The following is a 15962-nucleotide window of genomic DNA, read 5'->3' on the forward strand; positions in this document are numbered from 1 at the left end:
AGAAGATCTAAATAGACATTTTTCCAAAGAAGACATACAGATTGCCAACACGCACATGAAAAGATGTTCAACACTGCTAATTATTAGAGAACTGCAAATCAAAACTACAGTGAGGTATCACCTCACACTCGTCAGAATGACCATCACCAAAAAGTCTACAAATACTAAATGCTGGAGAGGGTGTGAAGAAAAGGAACCACTACGCTGTTGGTGGGAATGAAAATTGGTGCAGCCACTATGGAAAACAATATGGGTTCCTTAACAAAGTAAAACAGAGTTACCATATGATCCAGCAACCCCACTCCTTGGTGTATGTTCAGAAATGACAAAAACCCTATTTGAAAAGATACCTGCATCCCAATGTTCATGGAAGCACTATTTACAATAGACAAGACACGGAAGCAACCTAAGTGTTCATCGACAGATAAATGGATAAAGAAGATGTGGTATATATAATATATACACAATGGAAATTAGTCAGTCATAAAAAAGAATGAATTATCATACGGCTGCTTTTTTAGCTTAATTTGTGCTCTTCTGCTTTCCGAAACAGAATGTTAACATCCATTCACCCAGCTGAAGGGTCAGGGTGATACCAGATCCAATATTCCCCAAAGCACGTGTAGGATAGTTGCTGTACCCCTGTTGCTGACTAATAATGAGTCAAATAGTGCCTTTCATTCTGATTTCCTCCGAGAGGCTGTTCTACAAGCCTGGGGTCAACTTAAAGGAAGACGGGTTTTGTTTAATATTTTCTCTTTTCATTAGTGCACTCAAATTACTTTCTTGCAAACTCTGCTTGTTACCTAAATGTACTAGCACTTTTGTTACCTAATTAGCTTTCTTATCAGAATTCCAACCAACAATAACAAGAAATGTAATAATGATAAGATATCCTGCCCCCTCAAAACAGATTTCCTTTCGCGCTTTATCTCTTGGTACTGTTCTGGCTTGTTTAATTAAAGTATCAGAAATTATTAGACTCAAATTATTTCTTGATCTAGTGCTCAAATTCTCCTGAAAAACTGCTTCTTCTGCCTCCGTGTTTAAACTTTATCAGTGTGAGGCAGATGAGTTTCCACACGTATGCAACTGGATTCATGTAATTCAATATAATTTTGAAGGAAGAGCCTAATTTAGCCTCTAAGTAATCAGACGAACAAATCAGATTTGGCTACACTGAGCTACCATGGTTTAAATACTCATGTCTCTTCTCTTGTGCTCTTGGATCATCAAAATGAACAACACTAATGAGCAAAAAAAAACGTATGAAACTTAGCATGGAGTTGTGAAATTCAAAGCAAAGATCTTATTTATTTTTTCATTAGAGGAGTGGGGGAAAAAAATCACCAAGTTCAAACCGCTAGCATAAGTAGTCTTCAAGGAGGGTAGTCATGTCTGTTACAGGCTTTAAAAACACCGATGAGAAAGTACCCTTAAATCACAGCATTGAGAAGCAGAAAACTATAAGACATATTGGTTATTTGCCTTCATCATACTCTGTGAAAAAATTTCAAGTTGGAATCTGTTTGCTTCTGGTGGAGCTGTGTGAGAGGTTCACTTTCTTTGAAGTCGTCTGCAATATGATCCCCTTTTGCACCGTCAAGCTTGGCTATCACAATTACCAGGCCGCCATTTCGAACTTGTGTTTTATTGGAATGTCGATCCTTACCCCGGTGTTTGCAGGATGGCTTGCTGATGTATGTCTAGGAAGAAACAAACTGGTACAGGTTTGCTTATTTCTGCATTTTCTAGGTGAGTGTCCACTTCTGACTGGATTGTTTTACAACTTATTTTAGTGGATTTTTATTAGAACATTTGATTTATGCTATACCCACTTTGTTTTTAGCATAAGATGCAATAAATGAGCTAAGAATGTTGTTTCAATTTAGTTTACTCTCTGTATTATTTGAGGGATACTACTGTGTGTGTGTCTGTGTGTGTGTGTGTGTGTGTGTTAGAGGATGCTTTGATACTTTTATCATTGCACTGATTATATTTTATAATAATTATCTCTGTAAATGTCTCTTTTCTGTACTCTGCAGAATGACCCCCTTTCCCCCCTTCCTACCACAAGCCAAAATTTGTGACAAATTCTATGTGAAATATGAAGTTCATTTGCTTCACAACTAAAGTGAAGTGTGCTAAACAGTTGTTTAAGTATGTGTATAATAATTCAGAAACGTGTTCATCAAAAGGTGGTCTTTTAATTGGTCATAGAATAATTAAGATTGCACTTGAAGACATGATCTCCATACTATGAAGTACGGCTACATGCTAAAAAATGAATGAATTTAACGCTACACTGTGCTTCTTTACATAACAAACAAGAAACAGATCTATAAAAGTTTGGGAGTGATGTGATTGCAAGCAATGCTGGGGAAATATCAAATTTGTTTGATATGGAATAGAGGTCAAGTTGATGAACAGTCTAGAAATTTAGGCTGGAAAGTTCAGGTTGCTCTTCTATGAACACATTTGTGAAATGCTTCAATAAACAGGAATGACAATCACGGTGAGAGGTTACAGAGAGAACAGAAAATCTCAGGATGCTGGTCTAGGCGATGGAGAAGTGTCAATCCAGGAAAGAATGTAAAACCATAAAAACTCGTCAACTATGTAAGGTCACAAATATGATGGAAGGACAGAAATTAACTCCAAGTTCGGAGCTGAGGAACTTAGGTAGGCAGTTCATCAAAACTGACCAGTGCAGCAGAAATGCAGTTTTGCGGGGACAGGGGAGGTGAATGAGGAAGTGCTGGGTATCAGCTCCTCAAGCCACACACAATTCCAATCAGATGGTAAAGTACCAATCACTGAATCGATCAGAGCGTGATTCAAACTTGTAAGCTTCTTCATTGCTTCAGTTCCATGAAATAAAAACTAAGTCACTGCGTGGCAAATACCTGTTCACCATTGCATAAGTGTTTCTCATTGACTACTCTGTGCTAGACGTTGTTCCAGGATCTGGAACCCAACAGAGAAGAAAGCAGTCTCTTTTCTTATGAAGTTGACTTTCTGATGTGGGGAGAGGGAAAATCAAGTAATAAATAGCTATTATGCTGGGTGGTAATGTGTGATGATGAAAAAAAAGCTAGGGAAGGGGACAGGAGGGACTAGAGAGTGACAAGGTGGCTCTTCTGTGTCAGGGAATATTTTCTGATGAGGAGATATTTAAGCATGATTTACTCTTCGTCACTTGGTTACAGGCCATGGCAGTAGCATTAGGTAACTCCTTGTTTAACATGGTGATTCCCATCAGTCTAAATTCCTGTGTAAGTCATCAGACTAGGGCTGAAGTCCCAACTTAGAATTTGGCAAACAAAAGGCAAGTCAATTCCACGACCATTCAGTTTCCTACTCAAAGTTGTTTCCTGGTGTCCCCCACTCATGGCTGTCATAAAATTCCAACCAGTCACTAAGTATCAGAGGTTCCATCAAAAATGTGTCTTCTGTCTGTACTGCTACAACCTTAGCTCAAAAATGCAGTCTTCATCTTCTTGACCATTGCAATGGCCTGCTTACTGGCTGTCAGTCATTAGTGTGACCCCAATGCTGTTTCTACCAAAAAACACTGACTTCCTAAAAGAATAAATCTATACATTGGCTTTATTATCTAAAATGTAAAAGCCAATTTAGTTTATAAGAACCTTTAGAACCTGTCGCAAATTTACCTCTCCAAACTTCTGTCTCAATACACGACCCCAATCAGGCGGAACTTATCCTCACGGGCTTCCCTACTTTTCTAATGTTACATCTGCTCTTTGCTCTGCCTGAAATTGTCATTTTCCTTTATCTTTCCATCCCATATCCGAGACATGAAAACTCCTGGCCCTTCCTTCAAGATTCATGTAGTGGGAGGCTTCCAGGAAGATGGCGGAAGAGTAAGACGCGGAGATCACCTTCCTACCCACAGATACACCAGAAATACATCTACACGTGGAACAACTCCTACAGAACACCTACTGAACGCCGGCAGAAGACCTCAGACCTCCCAAAAGGCAAGAAACCCCCCACGTACCTGGGTAGGGCAAAAGAAAAAAGAATAAACAGAGACAAAAGAAAAGGGACGGGACTTGCACCAGTGGGAGTGAGCAGTGAAGGAGGAACAGTTTCCACACACTAGGAAGTCCCTTCGCGGGCGGAGACTGCGGGTGGCGGAGGGGGAACGCTTCGGGGCCGCGGGAGAGAGCACAGCAACAGGGGTGCGGAGGGCAAAGCGGGGAGATTCCCGCACAGAGGATCGGTGCCGACCGGCACTCACCAGCCCGAGAGGCCTGTCTGCTTTCCCGCCGGGGCGGGCGGGGCTGGGAGTTGAGGCTCGGGCTTCGGGCGGAGCGCCAGGTTGGCGGCGTGAACACAGCCTGCAGGGGGTTAGTGCGCCACGACTAGCCAGGAGGGAGTCCGGGGAAAAGTCTGGACCTGCCGAAGAGGCAAGAGACTTTTTCTTACCGCTTTGGTTCCTGGTGCGCGAGGAGACGGGATTAAGAGCGCTGCTTGAAGGAGCTCCAGAGACGGGCGCGAGCCGCGGCTAAAAGCGCGGACCCCAGAGACGGGCATGAGACGCTAAGGCTGCTGCTGCCGCCACCAAGAAGCCTGTGTGTGAGCACAGGTTACTATCTGCACCCCCCTTCCGGGGAGCCTGTGCAGCCCGCCACTGCCAGGGTCACGGGATCCAGGGTCAACTCCTCAGGGAGAATGCACGGCGCGCCTCAGGCTGATGCAACGTGACGTCACGCTGGCCTCTGCCGCCGTAGGCTCGCCCCGCCCTCCGTGCCGCTCCCTCCCCCCGGCCTGAGTGAGCCAGAGCCCCCGAGTCAGCGGCTCCTTTAACCCAGTCCTGAGTGAAGGACAGACGCCCTCCGGCAACCTACACGCAGAGGCGGGGCCAAATCCAAAGCTGAGGCCCTCAGAGCTGTGAGAACAAAGAAGAGAAAGGGAAATCTCTCCCAGCAGCCGCAGAAGCAGCGGATTAAAGCTCCACAATCAACTTGATGTACCCTGTATCTGTGGAATACGTGAATAGACAATGAATCATCCCAAATTAAGGAGGTGGACTTGAGAGCAAGATTTATTATTTTTCCCCCTTTTTGTGAGTGTGTAGGTGTATGCTTCTGTGTGAGATTTTGTCTGTATAACTTTGCTTCCACCATTTGTCCTAGGGTTCTATCCGTCCGTTTTTTTTGTTTGTTTTGTTTTTTTATTTTTTAAATTTTTTCTCTTAATAATTATTTTTTATTTTAATAACTTTATTATATTTTATTTTATTTTACATTATCTCCTTTCTTTTTTTCCTTCCTTCCCTCCTTCCTTCCTTCCTCCTTCCCTCCCTCCTTTCTTTCTCTCTTTCTGCTTCTACTAATTCTTTCTCTCTACTTTTTCTCCCTTTTATTCTGAGCCGTGTGGACGAAAGGCTCTTGGTGCAGCAGCCAGGAGTCAGTGCTGTGCCTCTGAGGAGGGAGAGCCAACTTCAGGACACTGGTCCACAAGAGACCTCCCAGCTCCACATAATATCAAACGGCAAAAATCTCCCAGAGATCTCCATCTCAACACCAGCACCCAGCTTCACTCAACGACCAGCAAGCTACAGTGCTGGACACCCTATGCCAAAAAACTAGCAAGACAGGAACACAACCCCACCCATTAGCAAAGAGGCTGCCTAAAATCATAACAAGTCCACAGACACCCCAAAACACACCACCAGACGTGGACCTGCCCACCAGAAAGACAAGATCCAGCCTCGTCCACCAGAACACAGGCACTAGTCCCCTCCACCAGGAAGCCTACACAACCCACTGAACCAACCTTAGCCACTGGGGACAGACACCAAAAACAATGGGAACTACAAACCTGCAGCCTGCAGAAAGGAGACCCCAAACACAGTAAGATAAGCAAAATGAGAAGACAGAAACACAGCAGATGAAGGAGCAAGATAAAAACCCACCAGACCTAACAAATGAAGAGGAAATAGGCAGTCTACCTGAAAAAGAATTCAGAATAATGATAGTAAAGATGATCCAAAATCTTGGAAATAGAATAGACAAAATGCAAGAAACGTTTCACAAGGACCTAGAAGAACTAAAGATGAAACAAACAATGGTGAACAACACAATAAATGAAATTTAAAATACTCTAGATGGGATCAATAGCAGAATAACTGAGGCAGAAGAACGGATAAGTGACCTGGAAGATAAAATAGTGGAAATAACTACTGCAGAGCAGAATAAAGAAAAAAGAATGAAAAGAACTGAGGACAGTCTCAGAGACCTCTGGGACAACATCAAACGCACCAACATTCGAATTATAGGGGGTTCCAGAAGAAGAAGAGAAAAAGAAAGGGACTGAGAAACTAATTGAAGAGATTATAGTTGAAAACTTCCCTAATATGGGAAGGGAAATAGTTAATCAAGTCCAGGAAGCACAGAGAGTCCCATACAGGATAAATCCAAGGAGAAATACACCAAGACACATATTAATCAAACTGTCAAAAATTAAATACAAAGAAAACGTATTAAAAGCAGCAAGGGTAAAACAACAAATAACACACAAGGGAATAACCATAAGGTTAACAGCTGATCTTTCAGCAGAAACTGCAAGCCAGAAGGGACTGGCAGGACATATTTAAAGTGATGAAGGAGAAAAACCTGCAACCAAGATTACTCTACCCAGCAAGGATCACATTCAGATTTGTGATGGAGAAATTAAAACCTTTACAGACAAGCAAAAGCTGAGAGAGTTCAGCACCACCAAACCAGCTTTACAACAAATGCTAAAGGAACTTCTCTAGACAAAAACACAAGAGAAGGAAAAGTCCTATAATAACGAACCCAAAACAATTTAGAAAATGGGAATAGGAACATACATATCGATAATTACCTTAAATGTAAATGGACTAAATGCTCCCACCAAAAGACACAGATTGGCTGAATGGATACAAAAACAAGACCCATATATATGCTGTCTACAAGAGACCCACTTCAGACCTAGAGACACATACAGACTGAAAGTAAGGGGATGGAAAAAGATATTCCATGCAAATGGAAACCAAAAGAAAGCTGGAGTAGCAATTCTCATATCAGACAAAATAGACTTTAAAATAAAGACTATTACAAGAGACAAAGAAGGACACTACATAATGATCAAGGGATCGATCCAAGAAGAATATATAACAATTGTAAATATTTATGCACCCAAATAGGAGCACCTCTGTACATAAGGCAAATACTAACAGCCATAAAAGGGGAAATCAACAGTAACACATTCATAGTAGGGGACTTTTAACACCCCACTTTCACCAATGGACAGATCATCCAAAATGAACATAAATAAGGAGACACAAGCTTTAAATGATACTTTAAACAAGATGGACTTAATTGATATTTATAGGACATTCCATCCAAAAACAACAGAATACACATTTTTCTCAAGTGCTCATGGAACATTCTCCAGGATAGATCATATCTTGGGTCACAAATCAAGCCTTGGTAAATTTAAGAAAATTGAAATTGTATCAAGTATTTTTTCCGACCACAACGCCATGAGACTAGATCTCAATTACAGGAAAAGATCTGTAAAAAATACAAACACATGGAGGCTAAACAATACACTACTTAATAACGAAGTGATCACTGAAGAAATCAAAGAGGAAATAAAAAAAATACCTAGAAACAAATGACAATGGAGACACAATGACCCAAAATCTACGGGGTGCAGCAAAAGCAGTTCTAAGAGGGAAGTTTATGGCAATACAATCCTACCTCAAGAAACAGGAAACATCTCGAATAAACAACCTCACCTTGCACCTAAAGTAATTGGAGAAAGAAGAACAAAAAAACTCCAAAGTTAGCAGAAGGTAAGAAATCATAAAAATCAGATTAGAAATAAATGAAAAAGAAATGAAGGAAACGATAGCAAAAATCAATAAAACTAAAAGCTGATTCTTTGAGAAGATAAACAAAATTGATAAACCATTAGCCAGACTCATCAAGAAAAAGAGGGAGAGGACTCAGACCAATAAAATTAGAGATGAAAAAGGAGAAGTGAAAATGGACATCACAGAAATACAAAGCATCCTAAGAGAGTACTACAAGCAACTCTATGCCAATAAAATGGACAACCTGGAAGAAATGGACAAATTCTTAGAAAGGTATAACCTTTGAAGACTGAACCAGGAAGAAATAGAAAATACGAACAGACCAATCACAGGTAATGAAATTGAAACTGTGATTAAAAATCTTCCAACAAACAAAAGCCCAGGGCCAGATGGCTTCACAGGTGAATTTTATCAAACATTTAGAGAAGCGCTAACAGCCATCCTTCTCAAACTCTTCCAAAAAATTGCAGAGGAAGGAACATTCCCAAACTCATTCTATGAGGCCACCATCACCCTGATACAAAAACCAGACAAAGATACTACAAAAAAAGAAAATTACAGACCAATATCACTGATGAATATAGATGCAAAAATCCTCAACCAAATACTAGCAAACACAATCCAACAACACATTAAAAGCATCATACACCATGATCAAGTGGGATTTATCCCAGGGACGGAAGAATTCTTCAGTATATGCAAATCAATCAATGTAATACACCATATTAACAAACTGAAGAATAAAAACTATATGATCATCTCAATAGATGCAGAAAAAGCTTTTGACAAAATTCAACACCCATTTCTGATAAAAACTCTGCAGAAAGTAGGCACAGAGGGAACTTTCCTCAACATAATAAAGGCCATATATGACAAACCCACAGCCAACATTGTCCTCAGTGGTTAAATACTGAAAGCATTTCCACTAAGATCAGGAACAAGACAAAGTTGCCCACTGTCACCACTCTTATTCAACATAGTTTTGGAAGTTTTAGCCACAGCAATCAGAGAAGAAAAGGAAATAAAAGGTATCCAAATCAGAAAAGAAGAAGTAAAGCTGTCCCTGTTTGCAGATGACATGATACTATACATAGAGAATCCTAAAGATGCTACCAGAAAACTACTAGAGCTAATCAATGAATTTGGTAAAGTAGCAGGATACAAAATTAATGCACAGAAATCTCTGGCATTCCCGTAAACTAATGATGAAAAAATCTGAAAGTGAAATCAAGGAAACACTCCCATTTACCACTGCAACAAAAAGAATAAAATATCTAGGAATAAACCTACCTAAGGAGACAAAAGACCTGTATGCAGAAAACTATAGGACACTGATGAAAGAAATTAAAGATTATACAAATAGCTGGAGAGATATACCATGTTCTTGGATTGGAAGAATCAATATTGTGAAAATGACTCTACTACCCAAAGCAATCTACGGATTCAATGTAATCTCTATCAAACTACCACTGGCATTTTTCACAGAACTAGAACCAAAACTTTCACAATTTGTATGGAAACACAAAAGACCCCGAATAGCCAAAGCAATCTTGAGAACGAAAAACGGAGCTGGAGGAATCAGGGTCCCTGACTTCAGACTATACTACAAAGCTACAGTAATCAAGACAGTATGGTACTGGCACAAAAACAGAAAGATATATCAATGGAACAGGATAGAAAGCCCAGAGATAAACCCACGCACATATGGTCACTTTATCATTGATAAAGGAGGCAGGAATGTACAGTGGAGAAAGGACAGCCCCTTCAATAAGTGGTGCTGGGAAAACTGGACAGCTACATGTAAAAGAATGAAATTAGATCACTCCCTAACACCATACAAAAAAAAAAAACTCAAAATAGATTAAAGACCTAAATGTAAGGCCAGAAACTATCAAACTCGTAGAGGAAAACATAGGCAGAACACTCTGTGACATAAATCACAGCAAGATCCTTTTTGACTCACCTCCTAGAGAAATGGAAATAAAAACAAAAATAAACAAATGGGACCTAATGAAACTTCAAAGCTTTTGCACAGCAAAGGAAATCATAAACAAGACCAAAAGACAACCCTCAGAATGGGAGAAAATATTTGCAAATGAAGCAACTGACAAAGGATTAATCTCCAAAATTTATAAGCAGCTCATGCAGCTCAATAATAAAAAACCAAACAACCCAATCCAAAAATGGGCAGAAGACCTAAATAGACATTTCTCCAAAGAAGATATACAGACTGCCAACAAACACATGAAAGAATGCTCAACATCATTAATCATTAGAGAAATGCAAATCAAAACTACAATGAGATATCACCTCACACTAGTCAGAATGGCCATGATCAAAAAATCTAGAAACAATAAATGCTGCAGAGGGTGTGGAGCAAAGGGAACCCTCTTGCTCTGCTGGTGAGAATGTAAACTGATACAGCCACTGTGGAGAACAGTATGGAGGTTCCTTAAAAAACTACAAATAGAACTACCATATGACCCAGCAATCCCACTACTAGGTATATACCCTGAGGAAACCAGAATTCAGAAAGAGTCATGTACCAAAATGTTCATTGCAGCTCTATTTACAATAGCCCGGAGATGGAAACAACCTAAGTGCCCGTCGTCGGATGAATGGATAAAGAAGATGTGGCACATATATACAATGGAATATTACTCAGCCATAAAAAGAAACGAAATTGAGCTATTTGTAATGAGGTGGATAGATCTAGAGTCTGTCATACAGAGTGAAGTAAGTCAGAAAGAGAAGGACAAATACCGTATGCTAACACATATATATGGAATTTAAGAAAGAAAAAATGTCATGAAGAACCTAGGGGTAAGACAGGAATAAAGACACAGACCTACTAGAGAATGGACTTGAGGATATGGGGAGGGGGAAGGGTAAGCTGTGACAAAGCGAGAGAGAGGCATGGACATATATACACTACCAAACGTAAGGTAGATAGCTAGTGGGAAGCAGCCGCATAGCACAGGGAGATCAGCTCGGTGCTTTGTGACCGCCTAGAGGGGTGGGATAGGGAGGGTGGGAGGGAGGGGGACGCAAAAGGGAAGAGATATGGGAACATATGTATATGTATAACTGATTCACTTTGTTATAAAGCAGAAACTAACACACCATTGTAAAGCAATTATACTCCAATAAAGATGTAAAAAAAAAAAAGAAAAAGATTCATGTAGTGTTCGTTGCTAGCTCCTCTGTGCTCAGCCACACTCTGATCATACCCAAGTGATTGCATTTGCCCCATTATAATTCTCCACCTGCATGTGTGTCTTCTCCGCTGGATGCATTAGCTCCTGATGGGAGGAACCAGCAGACCCTCACCACCTAGCAAGGGATATGACACATCATGGTGCTGTATACAGAGCTACCAAGTACAGGTGTGCGGACTGTGCACTGCACAATAGCACACATCAACAAGGAATCTTTTTATATTATATGTCAATGACTTGTATTTTTATTACATCAATTTTACAGTAGATGGAAATAAAGTTTTGACCTATTGCAATCAGTGTATTATGACATCTTTCAAAAGATGGAAGTAAAGTGCCTTTCAAATTTACACAAAGGTACCAATGAAAGAATTTGTCTTTAAATAGATGGCTGCTGCAAGAAGCAGTTCTTCTGTCCATCCTCTTTGGATAACCCTTAGCCTAGCCAGGCCTCACGTGACACTTCCAGAGATAAAGACTGAGTGGCAGAGAGAGAGAGAGAGAGAAAAGTTAGCTGCACATCTGGCTCACCTTAACAGGAAACATTTCAAACTCAGTAAAGGGCCCACCCTCATGGTAAATCAATCTGTTACCAAACAACTATTAAGGGCATGCATTCTTCACATTGCAAAAGCCACTGTATGGGAGATGGAAACATTAGGCCCAATTTTTGCCTTTAATACCCTTATTGTCTAATTGAGAAAACTAACCACATAAAATGACTATATAAAAATTTATACCAAAAAGTGTGAATGCCAAGTTAATAAAACGGAGTTGAAAACTAACATGGAGAAGCCATATTTCCCTAATCAAATTGACCCCTCCCCCCAGAAAAATTGATTTGATCATGTGCTAACAGGAATTTCAAGAAGAGGGAGATCATAACTGGGTTACTCCGTAACATTGGGTAAGTCACTTAGCCTCAACAAACCTGTTTCTTTTTCTTTTTCTTTTTCTTTTGAAAAATCAGAATTAAAAAAACATCTGTCCTGGGGCTTCCCTGGTGGCGCAGTGGTTGAGAGTCCGCCTGCCGATGCAGGGGACACGGAATCGTGCCCCGGTCCGGGAAGATCCCACATGCCGCGGAGCGGCTGGGCCCGTGAGCCATGGCCGCTGAGCCTGCGCGTCCGGAGCCTGCGCTCCGCAACGGGAGAGGCCGCAACGGTGAGAGGCCCACGTACCGCAAAAAAAAAAAAAAAAAAAAAAAAAAAATCTGTCCTCTGTTATCACAAAGTTTTTCCAAGATCAAACAATGTAGTACACAAAAATGTTTTGCAAACTATAAATAGCTTAGCAAAAGTATGGAATTGAGTGGTAATTATTAAACAAGGAAAGTCTTCAAGTCTGGTCCCTGCAAGACGGAAGTGAGAAGGCAGCTTAACCTTCTTTTTGTTGGTTTGTTTTTGGTTTTGATTGAAGTCTGGTTGATCTACAATGTCGTGTTAGTTTCAGGTGTACAGCAAAGTGATTTCAACCTTCCTTTGTCATTCTCTCCTCCCTCCTTCCCACCTGTACTGCATTACTCACCTCACACCCGTCCCCAGCCTTCTCACCTATGTGTGTGGCAAAGGAGGCTCCACGCCACTGCAGGAGAAATGAGAGAAATAAAAGGGATTTAAAAGGAAAAAGCGAAGTAGAAAAGGAAAAGAGAGGCTATGTTCTCCTCTAACTACAATAACGTTCTTCTTAAAACGTTTTCTTTAACAGGCTTCCGAGATGTCTGAGATCATCGCGGTTTCTCTCACTCTGTTGATTAAGAACAAATAAGCCTTGTGAACCGTGGTTTTTCTCTGGGGGTGGGACTGCAAACATCTTTAGTGTCTCACATCAGGTAGTTCTGAATTGTTTTAACTTTGTTAAAATGGACATGATTTGCTTGTATGTTCTCTGAGAGATAGTTCAACTCTGAGGGGGAAAAAAAACTAGGACTTTGGATTCATTAAAAACACATACCGAGGGAAATATTTACATTTAGGAAAATCGTATTACCTCCAGAATTGCCATGATTAATATTTTAATAAGACAATTGCATAACGAGGCAACGTTCAGAGGAAAAACCTTATTTCTGATGTGGTTTGGTGAGTCAGCGGTCTATACGTATTTATTCCTTTTTTTTTTCCTCTGTGTATAGGCTCTGCTTTGTTATCTGTGGCTGCTTTTCCCTTGGAGGGTTTCTACATGGGCACTCACCGTATGATTAACAACATACCAAAAAAGGAACAGACCAGGCTCTTTCACGTAGCACTGGTGGCCATCTGCCTCGGCACAGGAGGAATAAGGGCCATTGTCTGTCCACTGGGCGCTTACAGCCTTCGGAGGTATGGATCCCAGAAACAAATGTCCTTTTTTAACTGGTAAGTAGCATTGGCTAGAAGAGAAAACAGGCATTCTCAGGAACAGACATTCCTCCCCCTTTGGGCATTTCTCATTGCTTGCTCTCTGGTCCCATTTTGATGATGGTTGTTCAGCCTTTGTCATTGATTGGGCTGGGTGACAATGGGACAATACCTTTGACGATGATTCAGCCAGTAGTCTGGGGGGCCTATGAGTCAGGTATAGATCAACACAGTTTACCAGCACCTTCTTGAAACACACTGATGACTTTATCCTTCAAGTAAACAAGTGTGAGATGGCATGTCATATTGGATAGAATGTGGCTTTGGAGCCAAACAGGCCTTGGAGGAAATCTCAATTCTACTTCACACAGTTGCATGACCTTGGTCAAGTCATTTCTTCTTTATGAGTTTAACCATTTCTGAAGGGTTATAATAATACCTCTTCCTGGGTTTTATTAGAGGTAATAATATGTGTATTACTGGCAGAGAATGTGGCACATAGTGGTAATCAATAAGCAGTAGATATTATTAGTTATGTCTACATTGTAATAGACTAACACGGCCGAGATTATAAATTCAGAAAGATGAAAAGGGTGGAAGAAGTATTTTACAATTCGTTAAAACATCAACCAGCATCTCTTTTTAACATCCACTTCACCCCCAGCATCTGAAAGAATTTGTATTCCATGGAAATCAAACTACATTTCTATACATCTTTGTCTCTCTTAGTGAGTTCTTATACAGTTTTATGTGTTTTCAAGGAAGCAATTTTTATTATCAAATGCAAATTCAAGGAAAAATTGAGATTTTGATCTCAAGATAGAGTATTTCAGCATTTAGTAGAGAATTCTGTTGTTCTTATTGGCATTCACCCGTTGATGTCAAATATATTGGAGATATATTGTCTTTTGCTTCCTCTTCTCTGTGAAATGGGTTAGCATCATTTTTCTAAAATATTCTGCCATTCCGTCAATGTTAGCGATAGATAAAAGCAATGCACAGACAGCATCAGACAAAATGTTTAAAGAAAATTCATATTAAAAGCATTAAATGAAAAAAATTTAGAATAAATATTATCTAGGTACGTATAGCTATCTAAGACAGTTCCTTTTTCTTTCTGTTTTTCTTTCTGCTTTCTTTTGTTTCCTTCTTTCTTTCCTTCTTCCCCCCATCCCCCGATTATATTAATATTACAAAGCCTACTCAGGCCTATTTTGGATTAAGTCCAAACGTCAGAGAATAATGCAGTTTTACCAAAGGTGGAAGGGACGACTTTTTACTTCCTTACAGCAAATTCTGCCTCCTTGACCTGCCCAAAGGAGAAAGAAAAATCCTTCTTTTTTATTCTATTCGGAGGTTTTAATCCTTAATTAGCAACATCATTTTGATTAAATAAGACTCTGGAGGATTAAGACTAAAGAGCAATCAGTTGTTCTGAAAGATAGCTCTGGAGAATTTATTGTACTGTCGTCTTAGTCATTCAGAGTTGTGTTTAATCAAAGTGACATTTCTCAGTGTTGATTACAAAGGAGACATTACATGAATGAAGTATTTCCTTGGGGAAACGGAGGGAACACCCAATGGGTTCGTGCTTTAGGACACTGGAAAGGCTGGGATGAGGAATGAGGTGAAAATGAATTTCTGTAGCCAGGCCAAACTTAGGATGAACACATTTCGATTGGGTTACTTTTTATTTCCTGATTTCATTAAAATCTCTGATAGAGGAATCATGAATATTTGTTAAAGTTAAGCACCGAGAAATGGTATAAAGAACCAGGGTGTTATTCTTTAATGTGATAAGAGACTGTAGAAATAATAAGCTCCTTGAAGGCTGAATATGGTTGTTGGTTTTTTTCTCAGTTCAAATACTAAACTTTTATGAACAGCTGCTTGTTGCACTTTATAGAAATGACTGTTCATTCTATTCTTGTACATACGGCAGGGGTTGGTGGCAAGATGAACAGAGCCCCTGCTGGGCAGCCAGATAGCTGGCAGGATCCTGGCTCTGTCACTTAGGAGTCTTATGGTTTTCGGCAAGTTCCTTCACCTCTCAAAGCACAGAATGGGGATACCTTGGAGGGCTGTTGTGGAGTTTTTACACAAAGTATCCTAGCACATTATAGGCATTCAAATCAGGGTAACTATGACTGCTATTATTAATTGACGAATAAATAAGTCATCAGCAAAAATCATTGTCCAACTTCTGGGAAAGAGGAAGGCCATTTAGGAGAAGGCCATCTTTAAAATGAGCAGCCCACTGATTTATAATCTATTTCTCTAAGTCAAAAATGCCTCTAGAAATTAAAACCTTGGTTAATATAATGAATTTCAGCAGTGTCTTTAAAAAAGCAACACAGCTAACTTCTGACCACTAATCTCTCCCTACAGAAAGACTTACTACTTTTCAAATTTTTGAATTCAAGTCTTTAGTAATATATTCTTTTTTTTTTTTTTTTTAGGCTCCAGATATAGGTGTTAGCATATGGTATTTGTTTTTCTCTTTCTGACTTACTTCACTCTGTGTGACAGACTCTA

The 15962-nt window shown here is 40.0% G+C and overlaps 1 protein-coding gene across 1 annotated transcript in view; it reads left to right on the top strand.

Moving 5' to 3' along the window:
• Positions 1–1394: 1394 nt before the first annotated feature.
• The window catches only part of SLC15A5 (solute carrier family 15 member 5), a 90409-nt gene continuing 75841 nt past the window's right edge, over positions 1395–15962 (top strand). The window contains 2 exon segments of the mRNA XM_007454615.1: positions 1395–1755; positions 13223–13445. Coding sequence (XP_007454677.1) covers positions 1395–1755; positions 13223–13445 — 584 coding nt within the window.

This window comes from Lipotes vexillifer, unplaced genomic scaffold, assembly GCF_000442215.2.
Source record: "Lipotes vexillifer unplaced genomic scaffold, Lipotes_vexillifer_v1.1 scaffold911, whole genome shotgun sequence".
In the NCBI taxonomy this organism is placed as follows: Eukaryota; Metazoa; Chordata; class Mammalia; order Artiodactyla; family Lipotidae; genus Lipotes; species Lipotes vexillifer.